Source organism: Amphibalanus amphitrite, unplaced genomic scaffold (genome assembly GCF_019059575.1).
Source record: "Amphibalanus amphitrite isolate SeventyFive unplaced genomic scaffold, NRLGWU_Aamphi_draft 001048F_arrow, whole genome shotgun sequence".
Taxonomy (NCBI): Eukaryota; Metazoa; Arthropoda; class Thecostraca; order Balanomorpha; family Balanidae; genus Amphibalanus; species Amphibalanus amphitrite.
The window spans coordinates 39,028-59,843 of record NW_024882542.1 but is presented as its reverse complement, the minus strand read 5'-3'; the positions used below and the strand labels follow the sequence as shown (position 1 = coordinate 59,843).

At 47.2% G+C, this 20,816-nt stretch overlaps 2 protein-coding genes across 8 annotated transcripts; one reads left to right on the top strand and one right to left on the bottom strand.

Annotated features, from left to right (window-relative positions):
• Window positions 1-732: 732 nt before the first annotated feature.
• LOC122369555 (tyrosine--tRNA ligase, mitochondrial-like) lies at window positions 733-10,502 on the bottom strand. Of its 7 annotated transcripts, none has more exons than XM_043344385.1 (11): window positions 10,490-10,502; window positions 9,836-10,006; window positions 9,391-9,538; window positions 5,584-5,768; window positions 5,365-5,433; window positions 4,733-4,880; window positions 4,191-4,275; window positions 3,684-3,892; window positions 2,035-2,290; window positions 1,621-1,746; window positions 733-1,009 (listed from the first exon to the last, which is right to left on the bottom strand). In XM_043344385.1, the coding sequence occupies exons 2-11, from the start codon at window positions 9,997-9,999 to the stop codon at window positions 975-977; spliced, it is 1,425 nt and encodes a 474-aa protein (XP_043200320.1). In that variant the 5' UTR covers window positions 10,000-10,006; window positions 10,490-10,502; the 3' UTR covers window positions 733-974. The 7 variants fall into 7 exon arrangements, with proteins under 7 accessions (XP_043200320.1, XP_043200318.1, XP_043200324.1 ...); XM_043344383.1 differs by lacking the exon at window positions 10,490-10,502 and adding an exon at window positions 10,335-10,432; XM_043344389.1 differs by lacking the exon at window positions 10,490-10,502 and adding an exon at window positions 10,397-10,428 and having other exon boundaries at window positions 9,391-9,535.
• Window positions 10,503-19,000: 8,498 nt separating this feature from the next.
• Window positions 19,001-20,280, top strand: LOC122369554. Its single transcript, XM_043344381.1, has 3 exons — window positions 19,001-19,156; window positions 19,530-19,785; window positions 20,048-20,280. The coding sequence occupies exons 2-3, from the start codon at window positions 19,555-19,557 to the stop codon at window positions 20,180-20,182; spliced, it is 366 nt and encodes a 121-aa protein (XP_043200316.1). The 5' UTR covers window positions 19,001-19,156; window positions 19,530-19,554; the 3' UTR covers window positions 20,183-20,280.
• The last annotated feature ends 536 nt before the right edge of the window (window positions 20,281-20,816 follow it).

Below are 20,816 nucleotides of genomic sequence, written 5' to 3'. Positions count from 1 at the left end.
ACAATACCAAGTAGCAGGTGATACAGCAAGCTGGCAGGTATTTTGGCAAGCTCAACAAGTTTTTCGCGAATATCTAAGCTTCTAGACGTCCGATCAACACGGGACAAACACCAATCGGTCCCAAATTTTCTCCTTAATCATTTTATGGCCAACGCGACGCGTAGCGAGCCAAGATATCTTGTCTTCCCCTATTTGTCTCTTAAATGTCCCTTATAAAGGAATCCTCTGTCTCCTTTACCTCGCTTCACTACAAATATGGCGCAACTAAGTCATTCTAGAAGCAGTTTGCAATTTTTACTTACCTTTAGGGCTCTCCCAAATAGCTTCCAGACTAGACACTAAGGTAAAAGTGATAGCACATGAAAGCTCAAAGCAAGAAAAATCAGAAAACCATCTGGCATTTAACATACTTTAGACGGCTGAGCTATTATTCAAGTAGATGTAATCACATCCACGGCAATATCAGAACACCGCACCTGTCGAATTTCTGCCTTGACTTTGTGCCCCACTCTCCCCTACACAGTATACCACTATATATGGCCTTGAGTATACCTACTGTGTAGGCACGCCCGGCACGCCCAAGGCACGCCTTGCCTAAACAGGCCTTGCCTAACCATACGGTAGGGTGGTGAAGGGACTTGGAAAGGACAACGTAAGCAAACCGTCAACTTTCACGTGACAAAATCTGTCCTGCGACATCCGTGAATAAAGAAAGTCTTAGATAACATACGCTAGAAGTCACCGATTGCATTTCAGTAAGTCCGCACAATCACAGACACACACACGTACAAAACATGCTGTAACTGTTGATAAAAACAGTAAGTACACATTCCTCGGAGCATTTCATGACCTTTCTGAGGACAGCGGCTTCATGACGAGATCAACAAACTGCCCTCCATGTCACGATAATGCGAAACACCGTGGCGTTATCCGATACACGAGCGGTGACTCTTCTTAGTATTGTCGTCAGTTCTTTACACCCATTTGACGATATAGTAGTTCTTCTTTCCTGAAAGAAAACAGAGTATTCGTCAAATGACATTATCTTATAGTTCGATAGGGTTATGGGCTGAAATGATTTTTATTGAGACTTGAGAGCACATGATGTGTTACAATAGACTTCGATGGAGCACGACGAAAAGCTACAGGAACCATTCAACATCCATATACAGCGAACGGCTCGGGATAATTTATTCACACATGAGCTTAAGGTAGACTTGGATAGTGCATATAGGTGCACAGGCGAAATTGTACAAATATCAACACAGCTGGTATAAACTAAAAACGACTCGCATGGACTCGACATGTACATCGAGCCAATTCACAATTCAAGAACCCCGACGTTACCCGCGCTCACTGACCCCGTTCCTGACTGGCTATCAGTGACCGTCCCTCCCATACAGTCGGTGAGGACTGTTAGTGTTACCACAGCAGCTACTGTCCCGGCGGGCTGACCGTGGGAGCGGCTCGGTACCCCGCCCACCGGGACGGGCTCAGCCGAGGGGGAACACCATCTGGTGATCAACTCAGTCCCCCTCCACGATATCACCTCATCTCACCGCCCTGGAATGGTCTAAAACACACCCGCACCGTCCACCCCAGCCAGGTCACGTGACTCACCGACTCTCAGCAGCGTTAGGCCGCTGGGCAGCACGTGACTATCGGCCGTCACCACCTCCTCGGCGGACGTGACTCGGCGCTGGTTGATGTGGAAGCCGCCCGCACTTATAATTCGCGCCGCGTCCGCTGCGGGGCAGCACCGTCGGTCAGACGGGGAGAGGGCGTCCGGAACGTTACAAAGGGAACGGATAACACAGCTGCTACTTGGACATCTTAAAATTGCAGCTTATTGCTCATACCACATATTTTTTCCTAAATCACGTAGCTTTCAATGGCATTACCAAAAAAATTAATACCGCCTCAAGAAACAAAACGAAATGCAATCAATCAACTGAAACATGACAAAGCTTTGGATAGGCAATATTTAATGCTTTTCTCTTAAGAAAAAAAAGTGATAGCGACGTGGCAGCCTACCTTCCGTCCTAAAGCACTTTGCAGCCATCGCCAGGTCTAGTGTGGTCATTCCCGACCGCAGAGATAGATCGGCGACCGGCGAGTGGCGAAACATGGAGCGCAGCTCAGCGTCCGCCAGCGACACTAGAGCTTCCGGATCCCGCGAATAGATGGCGTTGGTGACGCGCTTGGCCGAGCGCAGCCCCTCCTCCCCGTGTACCAGAGTGGTGACACTCTCAGCCAGCTTTTTCTGCGCGTGACGAGACTCCGGCTTCTCCTGTGGGATAGAAGAGGACCTCAGATAATCCTTCAGCGATAGAAATAAAATCTTATTTCGATTTCAAACAAGACAGTTCACTCCATAAGCATTAACCCGCGCCCTGCTGGGGGGGGGGGGGTGTTTGAACACCCCCCTTGTGGTTTTTCGCGAATATCTCAAAAACGGCGGCGCGGAGCGCCGCCATTTTTGGTACACCTTATCATACATCAATTCTACACATGTTGTGAAAATTTCAGACCAAGGTCATTCAAGGTCAGGTCACCAGGTCACTTGAAGTGACCTCACCTCATAACAAGTTTCAATGTCTGTCATAGCTACACCGAGTGACCGATCGCTTTCTTTCAGCGATTGCTAAGAGCAACAGCATGTACAAAATGTATATCTCAGAATTTTGATATCGATGACCTAAGGTCAGGTCAATTTTGCGACCTCCCCATTATAAGTCAATGGGAGAAAATTGAAATGCGCCTCTTTTGGACGAAAGACATTATAAACACTCCCAAACACCGAATTACAAGTGGTTTAGACACACTGAACATGAAAATGGTGTCCGTGACCCTTGTTTATGCCCTGAGGTCATCTTAGGTCACGAATGGTATCTAACAGTTTTTCGCAAATAACTTTTGATAGAGGCATGCTAGAGCGATGAAAACGCCTTAGATGTATTCAGCTCGACGATACGGATCGACTGATATGCAGCATGACCCTTTCAGGTCAGGTCATGACCTTGACCTGAGGTCAAATTTTCAAGTTGACCTTTTAAGGTCATGTTATAGTTCATTCGATGCGTCTTGACGAGAGGAACACGATGCCGGTAAAAGTAAGCTCGTACAAGGCTTGGGTCAAAAGTTATTGCAGAAAAACTGTTTCCGAAAAAAAAAAATCGGCTACTTTTGCAGTTTTTGCCCCCTGCAGGCAAAACCGTTGACGTTAGGTCAAATCTGAGATAATTACTCAGAAAGGGCATTAATAGGGCTATCGAATGCGCTTTTCCGCGGCGCCGTAGCTCTATTGGTTCCCGAGTTATGCGTTGGCTTCTTGGAAATTTTCGATATTTGACCTGGAAATCGGCGAAATTTTGCCTTCAATGACCTCTGGTGACCTGACCTTTGACCTGACCAAAAACTTGACCGAAGTGATTTCGTCATTATTTTTGACGCTCTTTCGAACGCCGCCTTCCGCGTATCGCTACGTGGCCCAGGAGCCGAGTTACAAGGGGGGGTTGTTCAAACACCCCCCCCCCCTCCAGCAGGGCGTGGAAATCCAGGACCCCCAGCCGGGCGCGGGTTAAGCACCTCTTAACTATCATAACAAAAAATATCAAACACACAAAACAACAAACAAATCAAACATTTCACAAGATACCGATTTAGTAGCCGCGACTCCTCACGTGATGTTTTTCCATGATGGCCGCCACCTGGGCCGGCGGGTAGAACGTAAACAGCAGCAGCAGTCGCTCCGCCTCGCCGTCGGGTCGGCGCACAAAGTACTGGTACAGGTCGAACGGCGAGGTGCGCTGCGGGTCCAGCCACACCGTGTTGCCGGCCGACTTCCCCAGCTTGGCGCCCTCCTCTGACGTGATGAGGGGCACCGACAGACCTGGCAGGGGGGGGGGGGTAATCTATTGTTAGAGGGAGGGGTACGTGATGTATGACATGAATCCACGAAAACATCTGGATACTCTAATGAATTAATGGACATCAATATGCCTCAAAATGCCCCATAACTGAGTTCACGAAGATATTCTGTGCTCAAAAGTATGCCTTTGACATATGATCTACGCTTCTATAACGGTGGTCTGAGCCCGTTCTTCTGATACACGTGGCTTCCCGGCTACTTTCTGAGCTATGTGCGTGCCTTTGACCGCGTCGCGCCGCCACTGCGGAGGAGCTCTCACCAAACACGTCGACCTCCTCGTCTGTGGTGCCGGTAATGAGCTCGTAGCCGGAGACCATGTTACCCCGCTGGTCGGCGCCGCCCACCTGTGTGACGTCACCGGAACATTGGTCACGTGACGCCAGCGCTCGGGGAGCTGGTACAAAAATCACGTGACATCGGTCGGACTGGTCTGAGTGTGGGTGCAGAGGTCACGTGACACCGGTCGGAGTGTGGGTGCAGAGGTCAAGTGACACCGCTGTGTTTGCACGGTACGGAGGTCGCGTGATATTATGGTGAACTGCTGATTAAGATGCCTCGAAAATTGCTATTTTTCCACTCCGGGACAGCTCCTCCATCCCTCTCTAAATCCTCCATTCGTATTCTTCTCTAACCTCCGCCAATTCCATATCGCCCTCTGGATCCCCGCCCCTACCTGCCGACCCTACCATATCCCTCTCCCTGCCTCTCCCACCCTGATCCTGGCTCCTGTTATTCCTTCATCCCTCCGTCCCTTCCCCTCTGGTCTGTACCCCTCCATCCCTCGCCGCTCCCGTCCCTTGCCTGGAAGGCGCAGCCGTGCCGCCGCCACAGGTAGAGCCAGTCATACGCCTGGAACACCTGGTAGGTGAACTCGGTGAAGCTCATGCCGTCAGAGCTCTGGAGGCGCGACTGGACCGACGCCCGAGACAACATGTTGGACATCCGAAACCTGGCGACCGGGGAGGGGGGGGGGGGGTGCAGCTGTCAGAGTTCGGGAACGTGAGCCAGGGCCGGCAGAGGTCACAAGGAGGGAGTCACCTTTCGGTGACCGTGCAACTGGATTGTTTATGCTTATCAGTTGTTTGGTGTTTTGTTGTAGCTGAGTAAGTAAAGCGACATCTTCTCTTTTTCTCCTAATGAAAATGTAATTGAACACTCACAATGAATTCACAGCTGAAAGCAAAAAACAAAATAAGCACTAAGCCATTAAAAAAAAAAATAGAGGCTAGGACGACTAATAAATATTTAGATTTGTATAACTGCTATCCATATGCATAACTGACCTCTTTTTATTATCACCAGCTGATATAATATGGGTTAAGCTGAGAGAAAAAACGTAGCCTAGTGTTCTAACATTTCCGAAGCAAATATAGTTATGCGTGTATGGTTTCCATTGAAGATCTATGTAGTTTAATGTTCAGTCGTATTATCACCTGCGTCCGATGATGGCGAGAAAATCCACCAGCGAATACTGCGAGTACCACTCCATGTTGTTCAATACCCTGCACACGGAGAGCAAACGCGATAAACAACCACCTTGAAACATTGAATACAACAAACGATCGTCGTAAAAAGAGAACACAACAAGCACCATTGAAGGAGTATGTATATACAACGTTACATTTATGCCGATGTTCCACAAGTTCGAGTACCTGAGAGGCGGCAGCGGGTCCGTTTCGCCACGCTCTCGCCAAAAGTGCCGCTCGTGGTTGGAGAACACGCGGCGCAGGTTCTCCTCGATGGCCGAGGAGTTCTTTTCGACGGTCTCGGCCTCCATCGCGGAGCGCTCAGTCCGGCGGCCGCTGGGGTCGCCGATCTGACCCGTGGCGCCACCTATCTGGCCGTGAATGAACTTGTAATGTCTCTGGCTTCCACTTAAGTCCAGGCACAAATGGCTTTCATAATTCAGTGAAAAGGTGTTCAGAGTATTGATATCAGTGGCGGATCTACGTTGGGGCAAAATGGGCAATTGCCCCCCCTAAACGGAAAACCTCTGGGCAAACATATCTTTTTGCCCCCCCCCCCCCCCTAAAAAAACTACAACTTGAATACTAAAAATATGGTGTTTGAAAAGAAAATGTGAAATAAATGGAGGACTAGAAGGTTGTCATATTCGTGATATTAAGTTGTGAGCTGATAAAAAGTCCTCCGCCCCATGAATGTCAGTCCATCATCCATCAGCAGTGCTACTACTGCTACTGCTACCATAAAAAAAAAATAACGCGATTTATTGAAACCTTGAACCAAGTAAACAAACCGTCAACAGCAGACCGCCAGACGCCAGTGGGGTCAGGGGTCACCACACTGGTGAGCGGTTGGACAGTGGTGGGTTTGCATGGGTATATAAGAAGTGTTTGCATAATAAGAACTAGTTGAGTGAACGATATGGTTGAGCTACTGCCGCTGTGTCACTCAGTGATGGCCAGAAAGAACGGTGTACTGCGTGCCTTTGAGAACAAGTGCGAGATAGGTTTCTGAGAGGAATAACATAAAGAAGATTACCAATCGCGGCTTTTTCATGAGCCATACCGTTATCTAACGGGGACAAACACAGAAAGGCTCAGTCAGAGCTTTTGGTTTGCGAGGTGTTGGAGAAGCTCAGTATGTTGTGGGAACTTAACGCTGTTCAGTGTGATTCCGTTGGCTGTTGCGCTGTGGTCCTATGTAGTCTGTAGAAGCATCGTTTATCTCCTCTCGAAAGTAACACTTATTACGGAGCGAGCGAAGCGAGCGTAGTCTTTCCTTAGATTAACGGAAATTTCTGAGTATGAGCGGCCGGCCGGCCGGCCGTGGTCACGATTCTACGACGCTTATATCTCAGCAACCACTTGACAGATTTACACGCGGTAATTTTTGTAGGGTAGCTTCATTCCTTCTACCAAGTATTGGACTATTCCCGATGCATGTGGGTGACCCCTTATGCACGTGCCACGTGCAAAACGAAGAGGTGTCACTTTTGTAATTGTTGCAATATCTCGCTAACTACTTGGCCGATTGCGCTGAAAGTTGGCATGTAGGTAGGCACCCACTAGGCAATGCATATCCATGTGCCAGAGTTGGGGTGCTGCTGCACGTGCGCACGTGCAGGGGTCGATTCCAGATCTCGAGAACGGCTGGACCGATGGCGCTCAAATCTGGCATATGGCTAGGGACCGGTTAGTAGGGTGCCGTGCACAAGTCAGTTGGGACCCATTTTGCACGTGCGCACGTGCAGGGTGCCGCTTCCAGATCTCGAGAACGGCTGGGCCGATTGTGCCCAAATTTGGTACATCGCTAGAGACCGGTTAGTAGGGTGCCGTGCACAAGTCAGGTGGAGGTACCCCCTCGAAATTTCGCACGTGCAAGTCTCACCCTCTCGCTCGCTCCGTTAGTCGCCCCAAAAGGCGTTATACTGGTTGTCTATATAGGGCCTTGTACTGGTTGTATAATTTTGCTAGCTCGCAAAGTTTAGTCCCAAAGTTAACCCGCGCCCAGATGGGGTCTGCCGAGCAACGCGGTCTGATGGGGGGGGGGGCCATTTTGGCCCCCCCTCAGATCTCGAGAACCACGCAACATAGCGACAAGCGGTAAACGGTGTTGGATAGCCCCAACGGGGAACTACCTTGTGACCCAATTTCATTGACCTCGGTCAAACCGATGACGTCACAGGTCAGGTCAAAGGTCGAATTTTCACCGTTTACAGACATTTCAAGAAATGCGTTGTAAAATCGAGTAAAATGCATTTCATTGAAAATCATCGGTGGAGAAATGTTCTTCAAACACATATTTTGCTATTTGAGGTCACTGATACCAGGTCAGGTCACAGAGGTCAGGTCACTGGGGGGGTCACAATATGAAAGTGTTGTGTGATACATGTTTTATGGTCCATTTTACATGACAAATGCGATTATGTGGGTCAGACAGACTTTAGGGCCAGCTTAGGTCACGTTTTGTTCAAGGTCAGGTCAAGGTCAGGTCAAGGTCAGGTCAAATTAGGTCAAATTTCAAAGTTGATATTTTTGCATAAAATGGGTATCGATTCGATGCAGCTCGTCACGGGGAGTTCAATGGTGGTCTCCGTTTTGCGCTACGAGGTCTAGAATTGCTAAAAATTGAGTTCAAAAATTTGACGTAATCAATTTTTAACAGTTTTTTTTTTGCTATAACTCGGCCAAAAAAAGAGGTATCGATCTAAAATTTGGTATGTATATCGAAGAGCGTAGGGACTATCACATATATTCCGGTTTTTTCGAAATTCGAAAAAAAATTGGAAATTTTTTGAGTTTTTCTAAAAAAATCAATTTTTTTGATTTTTGGGGCTCAAAATCCCAAAATTTCGAAAATCTGAGATAGCAGTTTTGTAGCGCCGTGTTTTCTCTACACAACCACATAAAGAACTTTAAAATTGCTTGTTAACTGTAGAATTGGTGAGCGTTTCAAGATGTCATGTTTTTTGCTCATTTTTGCTCGAACATGACCTCAGTTTGACCTCAATAACTCCTGACCTGAGGTGACCTGCGACTTGAAATTTTGTGTGAAGGTGTCAAATTGATGCCCGGTAAGGTACCCAAAATTTGGCGGCGCTGCGCGCCGCCGTTTTCTCGCTATTTAAGAAAAACCACAGGGGGGGGGGGCCAAAATGGCCCCCCCATCAGGGCGCGGGTTAAGGAATGTTCATTGTAATTGCATCAATAAATGCAGGACCGAAAACAAATGCGCTGTTCTTCGTCTATTTCTTGTTGGGATTCTTAATCGACTGATCTCATTTTCTATTACCGGAAACAACTGTTCATACGTTTAACTACGTGGCAACCCTGACTGCGTATAGTATCGCAGGTACGCTGATGTGGCCTTTGGTCGTGGGCATTTACACATGAACCTGCTGCTGCGACCCTTATCGGTCTCCGGATACAGAAGCCCTTGAGAACCGGCGCGGGCGGACCTTTCGGACGAGGTCTTGCCGAGGTGATGCGGGAGGTAGAGGACGGACCCAAGACGGACCGTCCATAGCGCCGGTGAGCTATTCTCTAACTATCTCCCGGAGTCAGGGTGGCTGCAATTTTTTTTGCGCTGCCCTGGCTTGGCCGGACTGACAAAAATGTAAAAAATAAAAAAAAGTAATTCCCGAAATCCGAGGAGAAAAATAGGGGTAGCTCGTTTTTTTTTTTGTTCCTAAGACTGGACGTTTGAAATTCTCGCCGACTTGCCTGGCGGCGCAATGTTTGCCCCCCCCTAAACTCAAATCCTAGATCCGCCACTGATTGATATAAAAATTACTAAAAAAATGAATGTGTCAAGGTGAAAAACAATCCATGGCAATTGGACACATCATCACTTAGGGCTATGCAAACACATTTTACACCACTTGGACATATTTTTGGACCACCACAAACTGGATCTTTTCCAATGAGAAATATACTAGCTAACTCAGACAGAAACTTTAAATTACATCGGATGATGAATGGCAGGCATCAACTCACCACAGCAATGACATCATGTCCTGCCCTCTGACAGTGCAGCAGGGCCACCAGAACGAGCAGGTTTCCCACGTGGAGGGAGTCGGCCGTGGGGTCGAAGCCACTGTAGAAGCACTGCTCTGACGAGTTCAGCACATCCTGCAGACGGCTGCTGAAAGAGAGTCTAAGAAGGTCAAATGTGCAACATATGAAAGCATTAATTCAATCTTATGTGATGTTGAGAAATAATAATGGATAACTTTTACATCGTGATAGATTCAATCTACAAGCCTACCTACTGATCACTGACCTAATAACCAATAGCACCTACCAATTACCATAAATTTTTTAGGAAATACATATGACATGTATTGCACAAAAAGGACCTCAATCAAACCAAGGAAAAATAATATTTAACACCATAAAATTTCAAAATGGATATGTAAGCAGAAAATTATTTAAATCTTACCCGTCATCTGGAAATATTTCAGACAGCAGTCCCCTCTCTTGGAGGTGTCTCAGACTTCTTGTGGAGTATGCTCTGGTTATGGTGTTGCTGCCATGAGTGGAACAGGAAGCAGCACAGCTCCGCAGAGTTGACCTCAAACCCAGCCTCAGCAGCAAGCGCAACATGCTGAAACTAGACAAAAATGTTTATCATCAATTCAGTTTCGAAAATATTGAAGATGATTTTAAAAAAATCCCCTTAAATCAGGATATTTGTTACAAAGTATCATATCATTTACATATTCGCAATAATGTCAGACCTCCATTAATCAGGCCAACATACATGTACTCACGTGCTTTACTTTTACATTCAAAAATTAGTAAAATCAGTGTGTGGAACGGAGAAAAAGTGTGTGAATAAAATGCAACAAAGAAACATGGATTATTAAGTGCACCTATAAATGAGGAATAAAAATAAAATATTACCTAGCACTTGGGAACGTATCCAGGTATATACCTACCTAGCTAACAAGTAGTAGACAAAATTGATTCAAATCAAATCAAATCGGTGATAATGGCATACAGCGACGCAGCATCGCTTCGAGCAAGTTTTCGAGCCTTGCAGCTTGATACCTGTTTTTATCAGCACGCTGCTGGCTCCTACGAAGCTGCTCACCCTCATGTCTCGGCATATCATTGGTGAACAGTATGACTCACCTGAATATACACCAATGAGAGGCCGCGTAACGTCAGCAGCCTGGGAGCATGCGGATAAAAAACACCTCAGGTTTGGCTTGTATTTTGTACTAGTAGCGTCGGAAATGTCGTTTATCAAGGGCGCCAAAAATATTCTTTTGTAGGTATATGGATTTCCCAAAACATGGGCTTTCAAAGTTTTTCTCTTTTTTAATTGATTTGGCATTAAAAAATGACTTGCTTGAAAACGCTCAGCCATGCGTCGCTTACACTGTCGCTTACCTTCAGAGCCACGAGCATAGATATAGAGACGAGGCTACGTAAACGCCGGTCGCCACTCGCCGGTCTACCTACATGAACCGGTCCCCGGAGATCAGGCACGTAGCCAGGATTTTCCAATTTTAGTTTTTTCGGCTTCAGGGCCGGGGGGGCATGGCACATGTGGTCCCCATGGCTACGTCCCTGCCGGATATAGGCCTCTGGCCTACGATACCTAAAGTTTTTTTTTTACAGTCGCAAGGCTCTGGCCCCTGTCCTGTGCCCACGGCTGTAGAACTTTAGCATGAGCCGTGATGGTCTCCCATCTCCTCTCCGGATCCCTTTTAGAGATCCTCAGTACGGCGATCACAGTCTTCTGATAGACAGCGCACCAGGGTGGCCGCCGTGGCTGTCCAAACTCCAATCCACCATGAGATGGTGTTACCTCTCAATAAAGGATTGGGGCCATGGGTTGACCATTTTCGAGACCTAGGCCAGGTCCTGACCTATCACGAAGCGGGTTTGTTTAAAGGAAATAGTTCACTTTCACGAAATTATTTTTTTTGCAACGGATTTATGATTTTTTATGTTCAAAATAATCAGCAAAGAAAATAAAAAACCTTTTTATAACAAAAGATTATTTTCTATATTTTGATATAGGAAGAACTTTTCAGTTTCTGTAAGGCACAGTCGATCCAGTATGAAAAGAGCATGGGTCCCGAAAATTCTTCAGAAACAGAGAAATTATCGCAGCCACCGGCATTTGGGCGATCTGCTCGATCTGATAATGTTCCCCTGAATGTCCTAATTGATCAGTACGAGAATTTCTCTAGAGTTCTCGTAGATAATTTCTCTAGTTTCTGAATAATTTTCGGGACCCATGCTCTTTTCATACTGGATGGAAATATATGCAAGGCACACATCCTCAACGCAAGACACCTTTTCGGGACGAGAAATAGAATATCTTTGCCTAGGGTGATCGTTGGGCTGTAAAAGCTCCTGATTTGTGCTCGTCTCAGCCCAAGCTACGGAACTGCTATTCCAGTTCAAAACCCATGTTAAAAAGTGAACTATTTCCTTTAATGGTTTATCAGATGAAGTCAAAGGTCAGGTCGATTAGCAAGCGGTGCTCCGTGCTGCGATGTTAAGTGATTGGCATTTTCTCACAAAGTCAGGGATTCATCAATCATCATGTCCCGAGGTCTCTACAATGTTTAGTAAAGCCGATGCACTCGAGTAATACTAAACCAACTATCGAGTTAGTTATTCGACAAATTATAACTTTCGATTTTAGTTTTATTCCAGGTTTTAAATCAAGCTGCAATGTCGCAATATTATAAAATATAGACGGTTAAGGCTGAAACAGACTCTTTCCGCGTTCAGGAAATCGCATGCGAGAGACTATTCAAATACATTACCTATAATTCTTCCCGCATCAATCGCATCCGGGAGGTGCGTGCGATTGATGCGAGCGTGCTTCCATGTATTTGAATAGGCTCTCGCATGCGATTTCCTGACTGCGGAAAGAGTCTGTTTCAGGCATTAGACAGAGCTCAGTATAAAAGAGCTTGTTGCATAGGCTCCGACCCCAACTGGGCGATCCGGCCATTCCGGGCTGAACCGGGAAAAAGTGTGCCAGTCACCGTTTCCAGACAAAGCCAGTGTCTGACACATTCGACTGGCCTCCGTACTTGCCGCTGCTGAACCGCCAGCCGAGGACCATACCCGGGTCAGCAGTCTCTTTTGTTTGTTTTGAATTGTATTAGGCCCTTTCGATCTGACGAGACCATTGCAGGGCCGGAAGGATGATAGGAATTAGGGGGAGACATTGGTCTGGTCGAGCACCCTGGTGAGTTGCTGGGGCTGAGCCTGTCCAGAGGACAGGCCACCCAGCCCCCAATCACTCACCGCACTCGGCTACGGGCGGTGCTCGGCTGGCAATCCCGCATGGGATAAAGGTGCCCGTCCAGCCCGGATCAGGGGGTTGCGGCGGGGGGGGGGGGGGAGAAGGATTTGACTATCCTGAGGATGGGAACGACGGAACGATGAGCAGTCTCGTAAACGGCCGAGATGTTCCACCAACTGAGCTGCCAATTTTCAACAGTATATGCATGCGGAAATGAAATATGGTGTGAGCTACGTGCATCAAAACATATGGATCGTTACCCAAAGAGAAAGTAACTTTCGATTCGTATAATGCAACGTTTATGGCTATGCTCATTGCTCTGCTCACCATGTCCAAGTAACTGAATCTCCGTATTTAGGTATAACCCTCGCCGGACCTATTGGTTTTCTACATACGCGCCGGCCGAGGGGGGGGGGCGGGTACGACCCCCCCCTCACCGTTTCGCCCCTGGTGGAGCTAGCGCGTCGCGGAAAAAACGAGCGTGTGCGCCGTTACGAGACGCAGAGATTGGTACCCGATTTTAAGGTCCTAGGTCAACCGGTGACCTCTGAGGTCAGGTCAAGTGCCCCAAGGTACGGTTCAGTTTTTGGTGAATAACTTCGCAAAAAACGGCCGCAGAGCGCCGATTTTGGCAGCGTCGTGTTCGTCTCGCTCAGGCGCGTCGAATGGTATACTTTTTGTCCGGGTCAGGTCAACTTGGGGTGTTGACCTCAGGTCAAGGTCAGGTCAGCACCCCCAGGTCACGAAGTTGGTCGAAAGAGGTCATGTCGCATATCATTCGATTCGGCAGGTCTTCCTGAGTCCATTGGTGGCTTTTCCGACTCGCTAGCTCAATTTGATCAAGAGTTATTGACGAAAAACTAATATGACCTTGATGACGTCATAAATGACGTCACGCAAGGTCAACAATGCAAAAGTGACGCATCTTACCTTGCAAGGAGTGCATAAAATCACGATTCTGTGTGCTTGAGATAGTTGGAGATCGTTCCCGGCGCCAGAATAGCAGTTTTCATTTTTCCCCATTGACTTATAATGGTGAGGTCACGAAAATGACCTGACCTCATATGACCTTTAGGAAAAATCCGAGATATACAAGTTGTGGGACTCATAATGGATACTAGATCCTGCAAGTTTCATTTCCCTGTGACATCTCCTCTGGCAGTGAGGGCGTTGCGAAGTTGCGACATCTGAAGACCGTGCAGAGGTTCACTTATGACGTCATAGGTCAGTGACCTGACCTGACCCAAAAATGCGGTTGGTGTCAAAAGATGCGGCTTGGATCAAAGGTCAGGTATGCCAAGTTTCAGCTCTCTATCGCCAGCGTGTTCGGAGCTATCGCGAAAAAACCCTATGGGGGGGGGGGGCGGCACCCGCCCCCCCCCTCGGCCGGCGAGGGATAACATTCGTTTTCTTTCATTTTTAGCGCAGAGGACCAGGCTAGGCTGCCAGTGAAAGGGAGCATTCAAAAATAGATCAACCCACTTCCCCGCGTCACCCCTGTCCTTTCTCGGGGTGCAGGGGGTGGTCTGACCTGATTCACACCATTCTGTGCCGGCACGAAAACACGGCTGGCCGGCACCAACTGCCGCACGCGCAGGGGGGGGGGGGGGTGTTTTGACGGCTCCCGGCCTCTCGCGGACGTCCCAGAAGGGCCCTGTCCGCCGTCCGCGGCGCGGCCAGGGGCTATTTTTTCGCCGCGGTAGTGAGGCAGGTGTTATCACGAGGTGTGTGCGATGCGAGGGGCGGGGGGGGGGGGTTCGGTGGCACGGCGGGTTTGACACAGCGTCAGGCGCGGCGGTCGGTTAGTGTTATGGAAATACAATAGTTCGTGTCCAACATCGCTAAATGAGTGACTGTGCATACCTAACCAAATATCATGTTGATAATAGCTGTTTTCACGACGGCCATCTGGTACACATTTGATGCAGATTAGGTGCAGACTTAATGTAGAATTGGGCAAATTAGGTTCATTGTGTTTCTTAAAAGTTATCAGTTGGGGTTCCACAGATGCTCATACCCTTCGTTTTTCACATTATTGGACGTTATTTTCGATTAACCCGCACCCCACTGGGGTCTGCGTATGTATAACACGCCCTACTGGGGGGGGGGGGGGGAAGGGGCTAGCAGATTGTCAAAATTCAAATGACTTCTGATAGCCCCAGAAAAACCGTTGGGCGAAACCTAATTTCATTGACCTCGAGGTCACCGATGACGTCACAGGTCAGGTCAAAGATAAAATTATCGATGTTTGCCGTATTCACATTTTGGGCTCTGGCCGCCGGCTAACATGTCAAAAAGGGCTTATTTTTGGTTTACGCACTTGTGAACAGATGCTTTAGATACCCTGAGGGTATCAAACTTTTACTTCGATTTCCAGGTCAGGGTCAGTTCATCACAGGTCACGGAAATCTTTTATCATGAATCGGTTACGTAACACATGTTTTATGGTCCATTTAAACCATAGATTTCGAATTCGGTGTCGTTTATGTTATTCGAGGTTATTTTGACTTTAACCCTCGCCGGTCGAGGGGGTGGGGGGTGCCGCCCCCCTCCCCCCATAGGGTTTTCCTCGCGATAGCTCCGAACACGCTGGGGATAGAGAGCTGAAACTTGGCATACCTGACCTTTGATTCAAGCCGGATCTTTTGACACCAACCGCATTTTTGGTTCAGGTCAGATCACTGACCTATGACGTCATAAGTGAACCTCTGCACGGTCTTCAGATGTCGCAACTTCGCAACGCCCTCACTGCCAGAGGAGATGTCACAGGGAAATGAAACTTGCGGGATCTAGTATCCATTATGAGTCTCACAACTTGTATATCTCGGATTTTTCCTTAAGGTCATATGAGGTCAGGTCATTTTCGTGACCTCACTATTATAAGTCAAGGGGAAAAAATGAAAACTGCTATTCTGGCGCCTGGAACGATCTCCAACTATCTCAAGCACACATAATCGTGATTTGATGCACTCCTTGGAAGGTTAGATGCGTCACTTTTGCAATGTTAACCTTGCGTGACGTCATTTATGACGTCATCAAGGTCATATTAGTTTTTCGTCAATAACTTTTGATCAAATTGAGCTAGCGAGTCGGGGAAGCCACCAATGGACTCAGGAAGACCTGCCAAATCGAATGATATGCGACATGACCTCTTTCGACCAACTTCGTGACCTGGGGGTGCTGACCTGACCTTGACCTGAGGTCAACACCCCAAGTTGACCTGACCCGAACAAAAAGTATATCATTCGACGCACCTGAGCGAGGTAAACACGATGGTGCCAAAATCGCGGCTCTGCGGCCGTTTTTTTGCGAAGTAATTCACCAAAAACTGAACCGTACCTTGGGGCACTTGACGTGACCTCAGAGGTCACCAGTTGACCTAGGACCTTAAAATCGGGTACCAATCTCTGCGTCTCGTAACGGCGCTCACGCTCACACGCTCGTTTTTTTCCGCGACGCGCTAGCTCCACCAGGAGCGAAACGGCGAGGGGGGTCGTACCCGCCCCCCCCCCCCTCGGCCAGCGCGTACATATGTAGAAAACCAATAGGTCCGGCGAGGGTTAATTTAGCTGAGGATAGGCCACTTCAAGGTTAAAAAATGTCAAATTTCAAAACATAAATTTTTCAGCAAAAAAAGGTAACTATCGGATGCAGTTCGAGCTCAGGAACACGATGGTGCTTTTTACATCGGTATGCGATGTCAAATACGTACTGAAAAAAAAAAATTGAAAAAATCATGATAGTGAATTTTTTGCTATGATGCGTATAACGTGGCTTTTTTAGATATCTGTCTAAAAATTGCTGGAGTATATCATGGGCGTCTGTCTGGAGTATATCATGGGCGTCCTACATTTTGAAATTGAATATAAATAATTTTCAAAATTTAAAAGATTTTGAAAATCCAATATAACAGTTTGATAGCATAGTATAGGTATTTTGAGTCTTCTCAAGCAAAGACATTGGATCTAGCTTAAAAACTGAGCTCTTGAGAGCAATTACCGCAGTTAAATGTTTTGTATCGAAATCGGCCGAACATGACGTCACTCTGACGTCATTTCTGGCCGACCTATGGTAGCTACGAAGTGCATATTTAGACACAAGGTGCCAAATTGATGCAGCCGAAGGTACTTAAAGTTTCGCGTCGATATGTCTAGCAGTTTAGACGTTACTACAGAAAAACAAAAGGGGAGCTATGAACAGACCCTCCCCCAGTGGGGCGTGGGTTAAAACACTGAAATAAATTCATGATATCATGATATGAATATTTTTCAAAGCTGATAAGGTAAATATTTGGTCAAATTAGGTGCATTCACCGGGTAGTCCGCCGTGAAAACGGCTAACAAGTCAACTCTCCACACGGAAATGGAGTCAGGTTTCAGCTGGCCACTGTGTTTTCGCGGGCAATACGGCCTCACGACCAGCGCAGCCGCAGACTCCACTGATACTCAGCTCCGGTCGCGTACAGGGTGGCTGTGGATGGGCCACAGGGAGGCTATTTCAGGTCAGCGGCAGAGGACACGGAGGGCCTGTCTCAGAGACTATTTTTAGCTTGCAGTAGAGGCTATTATGGGCCGGAAGAGGTGAAAATCTGGGCTGGTAGCAGGGTCGCACAAACATGGTGCGGGCCGAGATGCGGTCTCTATTGACTTACCTCCCCCTCCCTTCCTCCCTCCCCAACCGTCCCAGTCACTCGGACACCACCCCACATTCCCACCCTTCCTCGCTGCCCCCACGCCCGTCCCCAGATTCCAATCAGCCCGCTCCCCCCCCTCCACCAGTCCTCAGCTGGGACCACCCCTCCCCCTTCCCCGGCAGACGTTAGGGCTTCCCACAGTCCCACACCCGACCGACGCAAACCATCGCGCCTGGACGCGAGAGAGAGGGAGAGAGAGAGAGAGAGAGAGAGAGAGAGAGAGAGAGAGAGGGGGAGAGAAAGAGAGAGAAAGAGAAAGAGAGAAAGAGAGAGAAAAAGAGAAAGAGAAAGAGAGAGAGAGAGAGAGAGAAAAGGAGAGAGAGCTGAAACTTGGCATACCTGACCTTTGATTCAAGCCGAATCTTTTAGTTTTGACACCAACCGCATTTTCGGGTCAGGTCAGGTCACTGACCTATGACGTCATAAGTGAATCTCTGCACGGTCTTCAGATGTCACAACTTCGCAACTAGTATCCATTAGGAGTCTCACAACTTGTATATTTCGTATTTTTCCTAAAGGTCATATGAGGTCATGTCATTTTCGTGATCTCACTATTATAAGTCAATGGGGAAATATGAAAGCTGCTATTCTGGCGCCGGGAACGATCTCCAACTATCTCAAGCACATAGAATCATCGTGATTTCGTGCACTCCTTGCAAGGTTCGATGCGTCATTTGTGCAATGTTGACCTTGCGTGACGTCATTTATGACGTCATTAGCTCCACCTACGCGCTAGCCTCCGCGACGCGCTAGCTCCACCAGGGGTAAAACGGCGAGGAGGGTCGTACCCCGCCCTCTCGGCCGGCGCGTATGTGGAAAACCAATAGGTCCGGCGAGGGATAACTTGATGTTTTTTAATCTCTGTAGTGATTGAGCATTGAGCAAGGAGCATGACAGTTTCATAATATACAAGTTTTAATGACCAGGGGCCGTATTCACGTCGACTTCGTAAGTCGATTTTCTTTCGTAAGTATAATTTGGTATTCACGTCGACACTTCTTAAGTTTTTATCGACGGAGTTCACGTGAATAAAAAAATTTGCTTAAGAAATAGGTCAAACTTAAGAAAATTCTTACGAAAATGATCGACGTGAATACGGCCCCAGACCTCCTTGAAATGAACAATATATAAAAAGGTTAAGTATTTATTCGTTGGTATTCGTTGCTATTCGATAATATATGTAAATACACGAAAAAGTGATGAATTTTCGGTCACGGTTTCGGTAGGACCTTCTGATCTAATTCTGTTTTTTTTTCTGCTTTGAGTACAATGAAAACATGTTTCCTAACCAACACATCTGCAAATAAGTTTCTTTTTCCTACCTAGCACATGCATATTACACGGCGACCTCTTCCTGAGACATACCTAAATACCAGACAGCTTTGCTTTTTCGAATTCACCCAAATATGTGTTTAATGTTCAAACATTAAATGCGTTCTGGTGCCGCAATTCAAAACACAGCTTCCGCTTATTCGACACAGGAGCTATATCGTTTGAACTTTGAGACATTTGCAAGCGGGGGCTGTTTAATGAAACATAAGAAATGCGAAGCCATAAATTTGCCTTTCTGTCTGAAAAGCCCAATTTGCGTCATTATTCTGCTCAGCTCACGGGCAGCAGCAGCAGAAGCAGACCCCTTCCTTTCTTTCCCGGCCCAGAAAGGCAGGTGTTCGCGGTGCGCCCCGGGTCATTTCAGACCAGTCCATATAAGGGCCGGCAGCCGGCCCCGTCTCATCATTTATCCTGGGGAAGCGGAGCTCGCTAGTGCTGCTTCATCTTCTCTGCTGTCGGTATGTGTGTTCGGTCGACGTGGCTGCTAGGCTCTCACATGGCAGTGGGGCAGCAAATTAAATTATACATGTAACTGTAGAGCTGTAAAATCTGTAAAATAACTGTACTGTGCGTAACGGTGTGGAGAGTTCCATTAGGGTTTAATGAGTTGTGTGTTAGGGTGCACGGTGTTATGTTTGCTTGTTGGTTATCAATATTGCAGCATCAAAGTTTTATCTTATATTTTTCGGTGATTTTAACCGGAGATGATTTGAAAAAGTGGTTGTGAAGATGCAGTCTGGGTAGCAGGCCTAACTTTTTTCTTATGTCTAAGCCAAGTTATGGAAAAAAACTCAAGCTAACTAGTCATTGATGCTCACTATTGTTTTTCAGCTTTGTTGCCACCATCGCCATCACCATGAGCCCCTCGACGTCCCTGCTGCTGCTGCTGCTGGCCTCCTGCGTCCTGGCCATGCCCACCGACCACCTCGAGGCCTCCGGACTGGGTCCTGTCGAAGCTGAAGGAGATGAGACCGTCGTGGTGGAAGCCGGTGATGCCAACATGGCCACAGGAGATGCCGCCTTTGCCAGCAACTTTGGATCAGATGATAAAGGAGGCGTCAGTACGTCATTTAGCGTGACAGCCTCGGTGAGTATCTGTATTTACAAATTCCAAACATCGCTTCTAAGGATGATACTTAGTTTGATTTTATCAATCCCGATTTACTAACGCTTTGATTCATTTGATGATTTTTGCAGTGCGTTGCTCGATAACTCAGAAACCAAATTCCTGCAGATTTATTTAACAGTAACACAGTTAAAGAATTTGAGCACTTAAGCAAGCTGGAGCGAGCTGTTTTCTTTTCATCTTGTCCGTTTGCTGTGTGTGACGCGCGTGCTGTCTTTCGCAGGGCTCCAGCGCCGGTAGCTCGTTCAGTGCCAACGCAGCTACATCCGGTGTCGTACAGACAGACGGCCAGGCTTTCGTTGTGGACGGCGTCAGTGCGGAGTCAGCACAGATTGCCAACCCGGCATCGTTTGTTTAGAGAGCTCGAAACTGCTCAGGCGAGCTCGTCTTTCTGGAACTTTTCCTGTGGACTGTTTGTCAGTGATGTCTCTTGAAATACATACACGTCGAAAGGGATGTTTTGTGTGTGAACACTGGACAGATGGGTATCTCATCCCAAGCGAGTTTTGGTGCCTTTTCTGTCAAAGTTACAGGATGCGCATAACGTTTATTATTATTATTTTTTTTGCGAGTTTCCGGAATGAGTCTCTTAATCAATTGATCAGTAGATTGTGATGTAAGGCAGAATATACATTCTTGGACGATACCGCGAAAACTCGAGACAGAAATATTTCGTCGCGGTAGAGTCCTAGATATTATTTCCTGTATGTTTCTTAATATCGGTCGTTATCTGCTTAAAAAAGGCCGAAATATGCATAAATAAAATACAGTAACATTAACTACACGTTAGGTACTGAAATACTGGCAGTTCTAATTACTTAACAGTGCAGCAAAGCTTACAAATTTTCTTTAAAACAGAAGCCCTCGATGAACAAGCTATCCAAGAAAACCATCCAAGAAAACGTCTCGCGCAAAGTTTCTTGGATGGCTGGATTGCATTGCAAGACTGCATCAAACATACAGGAATCAATTTAATTGAGGTGTGAGTGATA

Bases quoted from the DNA above. Each gene is read 5' to 3' on its own strand.
- LOC122369555 (XM_043344385.1), bottom strand. From the start codon at position 9,999: ATGTTGCGCTTGCTGCTGAGGCTGGGTTTGAGGTCAACTCTGCGGAGC. The intron at 3,893-4,190 runs GTGAGAGCTCCT...CCCCCCTGCCAG, and splicing joins CGAGGAGGTCGACGTGTTTG to GTCTGTCGGTGCCCCTCATC. The intron at 2,291-3,683 runs GTGAGGAGTCGC...TCTATCCCACAG, and splicing joins CCATCATGGAAAAACATCAC to GAGAAGCCGGAGTCTCGTCA.
- LOC122369554 (XM_043344381.1), top strand. From the start codon at position 19,555: ATGAGCCCCTCGACGTCCCTGCTGCTGCTGCTGCTGGCCTCCTGCGTC. The intron at 19,786-20,047 runs GTGAGTATCTGT...TGTCTTTCGCAG, and splicing joins CATTTAGCGTGACAGCCTCG to GGCTCCAGCGCCGGTAGCTC.